At 35.7% G+C, this 10,460-nt stretch overlaps 1 protein-coding gene across 1 annotated transcript; it reads right to left on the bottom strand.

Annotated features, from left to right (window-relative positions):
- Window positions 1–1,729: 1,729 nt before the first annotated feature.
- Window positions 1,730–10,260, bottom strand: LOC143607570 (protein STRUBBELIG-RECEPTOR FAMILY 3-like). The gene is made up of 15 exons (XM_077082969.1): window positions 10,081–10,260; window positions 9,866–10,001; window positions 9,720–9,791; window positions 9,577–9,642; window positions 9,417–9,488; window positions 8,794–8,865; window positions 8,643–8,714; window positions 8,327–8,392; window positions 7,507–7,979; window positions 6,663–7,105; window positions 5,625–5,896; window positions 3,499–3,637; window positions 3,283–3,419; window positions 3,046–3,202; window positions 1,730–2,225 (listed from the first exon to the last, which is right to left on the bottom strand). The coding sequence occupies exons 1-15, from the start codon at window positions 10,163–10,165 to the stop codon at window positions 2,118–2,120; spliced, it is 2,370 nt and encodes a 789-aa protein (XP_076939084.1). The 5' UTR covers window positions 10,166–10,260; the 3' UTR covers window positions 1,730–2,117.
- Window positions 10,261–10,460: the final 200 nt, after the last annotated feature.

Below are 10,460 nucleotides of genomic sequence, written 5' to 3'. Positions count from 1 at the left end.
ACCGGTTCGGTAAATGGATATTATTTTGGCTATACGACTTTACGAACATAAACCCGTATAGTGAACGAACTAATATGTATGTATGTATGTATGTATAAATCTAAACAAACTTCTATATAAAAAATTAAATTAAAATTAAGCAAAGTAAAATAGTAGTAGTAATAATAATAATAATAATAGAAACAACACATACATTATAAAAGCATGTGTAATACAATAGATCAAAATATGCTCAAGTATATAAATTATGAATGAATATGAACAAATTTTCTTATAATAAATTAATTTAAAACAAATAATTTCACTAATATGATTGCAAAATGACTAAAAACAAAACATAAAAAAACCCGCGTAACACGCGAGCTAAAAGCTAATATATATATATATATTGGATTTTAATTTTATTGTAAGGAACCTAATAATATACATAAAATTTGATGATGAAAGAGTTTCACAAATAAATGATATGTTATAGCCCGATTTGAAAGATATATAGGTTTGGTGAGACCCATGACACGCTTATTTTTTATACTATAAAATTGTTTTTCTAATTATAAATAATATCTTTTATAAAAAAACATATATTAAATTTTAGTATATCCCTATTTTATAGGATTTTTATATCAAATATTTGGTGAGATTAATTTTTAATTTAATGAAGTATTATAATCCGTTTAAAGACTATCTGGGTTTAATGAGAGTCATACCTGTTAATTCGATAACATGTAAGAAGAATTTTTTTCCCCTTAAATGAGGGCCTTATATTTTGAGGGCGACCAACTATAACTAGTGCAAACCTAATATAGCGTATCAATTTATGACACGGATCTGTTAACACGATACTACACGACACGAGTTTTAACAAGTTTGAGTTTAAGTTTAACAGGTTTCGTATCTGAAACAGGTTGACCTGTTTAAGACATGTTAGTATTCGTGTCCTAACAGGTTAAAGACCTGCTAACTTGTTAGTAAACTGTGTAGATTTTTAATTTAAAAATACACTCCTAAAGTCCTAAACCTAAAGTCATACTTGTATACGGCATTTCACTTATGTTCGTTAGAATCTGCTATTATTTTTATTGTGGATTATGTATTAATTAAGACTTTTGTGCTTGTTTTGAAAAGTTTTGTTTCATTACACATGCATTATTCATTGTATGTTTAAACAAGTCCCTCAACAAGTCTTAACAGGTTAGCCTGTTACTAAACATGTCCGTGTTCGTGTTTGGAGAAAATGACACGATTAGTTATCGTGTCGTGTTCGGGTTTAATACCACAGATGATCGTGCCTTATCGTATCGTGTCCAACATGTTATGACAGCCCTAATAGAGCGTCTTAAGAACGAAAAAACAGTTTTTTGAAAAGAAACTAAAACATCACAGTCGAAAAGGAATCAACCGATAAAAGGAAAAAGAAAGAATCAGAATAAAACATCCAAAAATCCAAAGCCAACTTTGTTGGTATACAACCTTTGTAGGGCATCAAAATTTACATGTAAATTTATTGCTTATCGTTCACACAAGTGTGTATTTATGTATACTTCAAATTTCTATTATATAGTAGAGTTGAAGCCAGACCTCATAAAAGTGTAAATAACCAAATTTAAACACAGAACTGCTAAAATCGAATATACGTTAGTGATAAATAAACCACTCATATAGTCGGATAATCAATCTTGGAATGTTTCTATACAATCAAATAATAAAAATAGAATTCACCATTCAGACATTAATAATTTGTCCATTATATTAAGGGATTATAGAGTTGTCTAAGCGTTGACTAAACTCAAGTCACTATGAAAAACATGAAGTCCAATATTCAGGATATGATACAAAGGGATATCCAACAAAAATGTAATTATTAGAATACGTTGTCAAAACATATGAAGAACCAACAATCACATAAATAATGGGAGTTAGGAATGTACCATTTTAAGCTTAAGAATTGGGATGACCAGACCAGACCAGACCAGACCAGACCAGACCTTTGTACAACATTACCTAGCCATGTCATGTGCATTCAAGATTTCACCTTTATTTCCACAAGATTTCAAGAAAATCTTGGCACCTTTGACTACCATTGACTTTTCACCAGAAAACTACTCCTAGCATTATTATCAATCAATCAATGAATCAGATCCTGATCTATTAGAACCCTCTCTCCTTATCATTTGAATCAGATCCTGCACCACTTCTGACATTGGTGGCCTAAACTCCGGTTCCGCCTGCAATTCAAGAGAATAAATTTCAAACGGATCTTGTTATAAATACACCAGTGATGGCTTTGCCATCATTCAGGCTGTATGGCTTTGTCAGTTAGTAACCACATTCGAAGATACGAACTCATACAGCCCCTTATAAACCTCATATGACCATTTTCTCTATAGTTTGTCAATGGTGTCTGTATAGTGTCAGTGGCAGAGGTGTTAAACAGGTTGTGTTCACGACATGAACCCGAAAATTTTACACAAACCCGAACACAAAAATCGTGTCAGACGAATGAACCTGAACATGACATAAATATTCACAGATTGACACACACATGATCCTTTTAACCCGAAGTTTTTTATCTTTTATTTGCTTTATTTTTTGCAAATTATACATTTATACTTTAAAATTACAGTTTTACGATGGACACAAATGTATATAAAAGAGTTACATTTTTATTATACAATCTTATGTCAGTTTTTCCTTTTAAGTTTTAAGTACTGGCATAAAATTGCCAACTAGTTTAACTTATGATATAAAGCACATTAAAAAATAAACAAAAAATAAGCGAGTTAAACAGATCAACCCACAAACCCTTTGAGATGACACAGACACGACCTGTTTAGCTAAACGGATTCGCGAGTTCGACCAGAGACTGTTCCGAACCCGTACCCAAAACCGCAAATTTTGTTTTAGGTTATTGTCGTGCCAGAAATTCACATACCTAGTAAGTGGTGTTACTTTCGATGTAGCCTATTTTAATTCACTTTATAAATAATTAATAACGACTCATATATGACTACAACACTATACTATTACAACAATGATCGAACAAACCTGAACACAACGCGATATAATATCTGCAAAATTTGATAATGATTTGACAGGGTATTCTCCATTGAGAGAAGGATCAACCATCCTCGATAACGCATCGATATCGTGAAGTTGAGGTATAGCCCATCGCACAAGTAACTGCTCCCCACGGTGCCTTGTACTACAAGTAATCAACAAAAAAATAATATTAACCAACTAATTTGTTCATTCTTTTATTTATTTATTTACTAATAACTTTACCTGTCGTAAGACTTTCGGCCCGTTAGCAGTTCTAACATTACAACTCCGAAACTGTACACGTCACTCATGGAGGTGTAGATTCCTGATTCAAATTCCGGGGCTCCATAACCGAAGGTTGATAAAAGTTGTCCTGACAACTGTGTGTTGTAAAAGTTAAGATTTCTAAAAAAATATTGCCACATCAGATAAACGGGTCCCACAAATGACGTGATTTACCTGACTCACTATGCCACGGGTTATCAGAGGAGCCAAACCGCAATCAGATACGCGCACAGAAAGATCTTCATCAAGAAGAACGTTAGTGGATTTGAAGTTCCGATGAATAATAGGCGGCTCACAGAATTCGTGTAGATATCTGTAAAAAATATTAGATGAATATATAAAAAATAGATGTAAATATTTGAAATAACAGTATTAATCCTAGGGGTGTCAAACATGCCAGGTAGGCGAGTTGACCTCTGTAACTTTTTGTGTCAAAAACATAACCGTGTAATCGAGCACGGCCCGTTTAAGTCATTCATCTAAATGAATCAAACAGGTTGTAAACATGCTACATTTATATTTTTATTATTATTTTTTTTGAACAGCTAAATATTGTACACTATGGACCCTTGACCACCAAATTCACACCCAAACCACCTTACCCCCCCACCCAATACACACACACACACTAATGTGGGAATGGCTTGGTGGGTTGTGATATTGGGTTAAACAGGTTTTAAATGTGTTGGTGTGTCGACCTGTTTAATTAAACAGGTCAAACATGTCAACCCGAGCACGACCCGTTTATTAAACAAGTTACATATGACAACCCAAAACCTGAATCTTAACACGACCCATGCAATATTCAAGTCAAAAACAACGCTAGCCCAGAAACAGTAAAACTGTAGCCCGAACACGACCCTTCTATCTTTTCATCTAAGCGAGTTAAACAGGCTGTAAACATGTATATAGGTTGGTGGGTTGAAATAAATGGGTCGTAAATGGGCTGGAAGGTGGACCTGTTTAACTAAACGGGATTACCATGTCAACCAGAACACGGCCAGTTTATTAAACAGGTTACATATAACCCAAAACCTGAATAGTAATTTATGCTGAAAAATAACCCTAGCCCAGAAACAGTAAAAATCGTGTAACCCGAACCTTATTCGTTTAATGTATCCATCTAAACAAGTCAAATGGGTAAATGTGTTAAATGGGTTGGTGGTGTAAGAGGGTAAATGATAGGTAGCCGATTCGAGATGGCTAATCTCCCAAGATAGTGACCCTTTGAGCGGGTTAGACTCCAAAGAAATAGAGAGAACAAGACATAATTTACTTCTTAATATTCTTAAACTTGCAATGACTTTTATAGGCTACATGTAAAAGTAAAACCGAAAGGAAATGTAAAACTAACATGAACATGAACTAAACCACTAACCTAAGATAACTTCCCACTAACATAAAATAAACAAACTAATAATGATATTAAAATAACACTAATTAAAACAAAAGGTTGCATGGTGATCGTGAGTTAAGGCCAAAGGGTCTTGCATGTACGCATGATAGTGGGCACGTATCAGTAAAACACTTCTTGATTTCCATTCAATATAGGGTTACAATATATAGAGATAAATAGGCCCGTGGGCTCGATACTAAACCCTAATACTACAGGTTCCAATAGGTGGGTTGAAATGATTGGGTTAAACGGGCTGACAGATCGACCTGTTTAATTAAACGGGTTGGTGGAACGACTCAAACACAGCCCATCTAAACAGGTTACACGGGTTAAACAGTTTGTAAATGGTTTGGCTGATCGACTTATATAGTTAAACAGAGTAAATATGTCCACCTGAACACGACCCGTTAAACTTTTTAGTCTAAATGAGTCAAAGAAATTAAAAACATGTTAAATGAGTCGGTGAGTTGAAAGAAATGGGTTAAACGGGTCTTAACTAAGTTGGCGGCCGACCTGTTTAATTAAACGGGTTGGCGGACCAACCCAAACATGGGTTGTAATAAATGGGTTAAAGATCGACATGTTTAATTAAATAGGTTAAACATGTCAACCCAAACAAGACCTGTTAAACCTATTCATCTAAACGAGCCAAAAATGTTATAAAAGTGTTAAATTGATTGGCGGGTCGAAATAAATGGGTTAAATGAGTCATAAACAGGGACCTATTTAACTAAACAGGGTAAGCATGTCAAGCCGAATGGCGAACACGACCCATTAACTAAACATGTTACATGGGTTACAATAGTAAATGGGTTGGCAGGTCAACCCGTTAAATTGAGCGGGTTAAACAAGTTAACCCAAGTACCCAACACGAACCGTTTAACAAGATTAGTACTCGACTTACTCTAAAGCTCGTGCGGCTCCAAGTGCCATTCGTATACGCGCACTCCACGGAAAATTCTTTTTAAATTCATCATCCAAGTGTAACGCATCTTGAAGGGTCCCGCTACAGCAATACTCGTAAATTAATAATCTTTGACCGTGCTCCGAACAGTAACCCATGAGTTCAACAACGTTAGCGTGTCGAATTTTATCGAGATTATTAACGAGCTCAATAAATTCTTCCTCCTTTTGTTGACTAATTACCTTTTTGTCCAACTTCTTCACTGCAAGAAACTGAAGTAAATCACAGAATACGTAAGTTTTGCAGCTTTGGAAAACAGGTCAAACGGTAAAACATGTCAACATGTTCTAAAATACGTCAATGAGTCAAACGAGTCGTCAAACCTCTCATACTATTTCATTAAAAGAATTGGATAGTTATTATAATCATATTTGAGAGACAAAATAGTAATAAAAAATTTTAAAAATCTTGAGCAAAATCAGCTTAAAAGAAAACAAGTCAAATGAGTTATACGTATCTTTATTCTTAATGCATAAATTCCTCATAAATCATTTTTATTCAAAAGAATTATACTATTATTGAAACATTACGACTTTTGTAAACATACTTGACACACACACTAGTACACTACTAAGTACTAATGCGGAAAAGGTGTTCATATCGACCCACTTTTATCACTAAAGAGTCGAACCGGTAAAAACAAAAATCGGTAAAAAGGTCAAAAGAGTCAAACGAGCCGTAAGCCGCTCATATTGTATTTATTAAGCATAAAGCAACCTTTTTAAATCAACTTATCTATAGTTAGTTTATAATTAAAAAACGTTGAAAAGAGTCAAAACAGTCGGTTAAAAAGTTGAGCAAAGTCAATTTAAAAGGGAAACGAGTCAAATGGGCCGACATATTTTAATTTTATAACACAAACGAGTCATTTACAACTGAATAACACAAATTTTGCAAACATATAACACATACCATTGATAGAAAAATTAAATGATTCAGGTCAACCCGACCCGTTAGTCAACCCAGTCAAAGTCATACCTTTCCATCTGGAAGTTGTGCCCTGTAAACACTCCCCACCATTCCAGCACCAATAAGATTATCTTGCGAAAAACTGTTTGTATATTGTTGAAGAGACGCGATCGTGTACGATTTGACATGCGTTTTAGGCAAGGTAGGCTTTGTAGAGGGTCCCGCCACCTCAACAGGTACAATGGGCTCCACAATAACTTTTTCGTGAGGTAGGTTAACTGGTTGAGGTAAAGTAGGCGGTGGCGGTGGTGGTGGAGGCAAGGAGTCTATGTCAAATCGACTCATGTCTATCTCCACACTGTCCTGTTTTGGTATAGCAGCCAGTCTTTGTATATTCATGTCGTTATCGGTTTGTGGTTTTACACGCGGAACTGACGGTGATCTTGACGGTGGCGGTGAAAGTAACCGTTGTTTTTCCTCTTTTGGCGGGGCAACTGCCGCCGCCTTTGGAACTGCTCCAAAAATTAAGGATTCAGTGTAAGAAAAATAGGCGTAAACGAGCAAAACTGAGTCGGAGCTCGGATCATGAGTAGTTTTGAAGCTCAAGCTCGGTTACTATTTATCACATGTTTTATTTGTATATGTTAATAACTACTTTTCATGAATTTATTACAAGGGGATCGGCTCATTAGGGCTGTAAACGAGTCAAGGCTAGCCACATGGACTTCCGCTTGGCTCGTTTACAAACTGAGCCGCGGCTAGCTCCGCTCGTTTATCTGTAACGAGCTGATATGTTGAGCTCATGCCCGGCTCATGCAACTAACAGGCCGCGAGCTTTTTGAACAGCCTTAGGCTTGTTAACGCACCTAAAAATACAAATAAAGTTTGAATAATAAATAAATAATGAAAAAACCTTTATCAACTTGACTGGTAGGCTGAGCAAAAGGAGCACTGTCAATATGATACTCTCGGTTACCCGTATCTGGAGCGATCTCGTGTCGTTTCGGTATCAAACCTGGGTACCGTTTTCTTCGGTGACATTTAGGCGAAAACAGTAAACAAATCAACACCAAAACAATAAGCCCAAACACAGATGCTATTGATACCCAAACAGTCTTTTTAGCACTCCATGATTTCCTGGTAGTGGTGGAGTTGTGATCCTGTGTGGACGCAGGACCACTGGCTTGTTGTGGTCCTTGTTTACCGGGTGTTTGTTTAGGTGATGGAAAGAAAGGTGTTCCCGAACCTGTGGGGGTGTTTGGGTACGGGGATAACGGGGGAGCGGTTGTTGAGTTGGTGTTGAATGGATTCCTGTCTTTTTTGAAATCGGGTATGGACAGTAGTTTGTCGGGTATTGGGCCGTTGAAGAGGTTGTTTTCTATATTTCTGTTTAAGAGGAAAAATAATAAGTTAATGAAAATACATAGAATATAATTAAGTTCTGTATTCGTCTATGTGGTTTCGTTCCCGTAGTTTAGCCATTTTAACTAGTTCAGCCCAAACGAATTTAATAAACAGGGGTGTTTTGGTCATTCTTGTGAGAATTAGCAGAAAAAATCTAACATAGATAGTGTTGTGGACGAAAATGGTTAAAAACTGAAACCCAAGTGACTTAAAGGGTTGATGGTTTCAATTTTGGACTGACGTAGTTTAAATGGCCAAATTTTAGGGACGAAAACAGAAATTAACTCTATAAATGAACATATAAAGTTGAAGGTGATTTAGAAGCTTACAGATCACGCAATGGAAGATCTTCTAGAACATCAAGTGTTCCTGAAAGCTTATTGTTCTGCAAATGACTGCACACACACGTGTTAGTTTGACTTACGGACTGGCGTAGTTGAAACGATATAACTATTGTTAACATATTTGACATACTTATTATTTATAATGAACTTTCATTTTTGGAGAAAAATATTTCAGGTCTAACTCGACCCAACCTGTACAAAAAGTTATTTGTTTGAAATGAAGCTATTTTGACCCGATAAATAATGTGAATAATATCAGCACATGTGACGAATGTGTGTTGTTGATAAAATGATTACTCACAATGTAGTTAAAGAAGATAAACTTGATAACGATGAAGGTAATTCTCCACTCAAACTATTACTGGATAAATCTCTGCAAAGTTAAAAAAAATTTTAAAAACATCTAGAAAATGTGAAATTAAGTTTGATTCTTTCAAGATTATGAAACTTACAAGTTGACCAAAGCAGTTAAGCCTTCAAACGAATCCGGTATTTCGCCAGATAAGCTGTTATCATTTAGAGACCTGATTTGCAAGAAACATGACATGTAATTAATGGTAATGATGTAAATCTTTAAACAGAATTGGGATTATTTTCAAAATGCAAACCAATCCGACCAGTTTGAGACAACACAAAACCAAAATATACACAATAATAAGTAAAACGTGTCAAAATAGTAGGGATGTGAATTTATATGACACGAGTTTGCGCGTTTGGATGTAGTCTTTATAAGGGTTCTGGTCAGTTTTGGGCCGAGCCTTCATGTTGGCCCATATTTTAGCCAATTTATAATTTGAAAAAATGTATTTTATGTCATATCTTAAAAAGGTTTTGTATTTTCTGCCGAAAGAGATAGACATCAAGTTTACATAATTTAATATGCTAGAAACAAAAAGATAAAAAGAATTTGGGGTTAAACTGGCCGCGTTCATGTCAAACTGTGAATATTCGTGTCATGTTCGGGTTCACTTATCTGACATGTCCGTGTCGGGTTCAACCCACAAACACGACCTGTTTAGCATCCCAGTAATAAGCCACTACTATATAAGCAAACAAATAAATGAATAAAACTTACAAGGCAGATAATTGTGCTAAAGAGGATAAAGTATCCGGTAAGCTTCCAGTAAAGTTATTATCTGCAAGAAAGCTGCCAAAGGTAAAGATAATCATATGCTTACCATACAACAAATATCAAAAACAAAAGGAAAAACAATTTATCAGACAACATATCTTACATAGTTGTGATGGTAACAGGAAAAGATGTTGGTATGCTACCCCCAATCAAATTATTGCTCAAATCTCTACAAAAACATATCATCCTTTATAAAGCAAGCTACCAATATACATACAAGGAAAATCATTACGAGGGGTTACTTACATGCTTTGGAGAGAAGTAAATGATCCTAGGGTATCCCCTAATTGACCTCCCAAATTAGCACCAATCACAGTTCTACATAAATGTCACAAGAATATCAACTCCCAAAATAATAATAATAATAATAATGAATTTAGTTAGTAGCATACATGGATATAATGTTGGTTTTTGTTTCGTCACACGCAACACCTTGCCAGGCTTCCGCACACGGGTCACCCGCGCTAGCCGTCCACCCCGGGAGAGCAGGGGATCCCAGTGCAGCATATAAGTTATTAATCGCACTAACTGAAACCATTATCGACAATCAAACAACAACAACAACAACTATAATATTCGGTACATGAAGCAGATCTAAAGTAGTAACCGTCAGCAGGATTAGTAGCCAGAGAAAGTGGAGCCACAAAGATCAACACAAGTCCCAGAAGCACCGACAAGTAAAGTAGATCCATTGATCCTTAATTTAACCTGTGCAAACATGAATTATTAATTAATGTCATTGGATGATGAAACTAGGTAGCAACATTACATACTCATCTGGGTTTGACTGAATTTAGACTGTGAGTGGGTGTGTTGTGTCTGTGTGTGTGGAAGTCATACATATCTGCTAAGCTACACAAAGTTGTCTTTGTAAGAAAAAAGTGAAAATGGTGGGCGCACGCGGGGAGGTGGCGCGTGAGAGTCTTGGCCAATTATTATTAAGTGTCGCATTTTAATAAACTAGTAATAAACCCGCGCGATGCGACG

The sequence above is a fragment of the Bidens hawaiensis genome, unplaced genomic scaffold (assembly GCF_021521415.1).
Source record: "Bidens hawaiensis isolate Kalapana, Puna unplaced genomic scaffold, B.hawaiensis_p1.1 tig00083620_1, whole genome shotgun sequence".
Taxonomy (NCBI): Eukaryota; Viridiplantae; Streptophyta; class Magnoliopsida; order Asterales; family Asteraceae; genus Bidens; species Bidens hawaiensis.
This window is presented reverse-complemented; position numbering and strand designations above follow the sequence as displayed.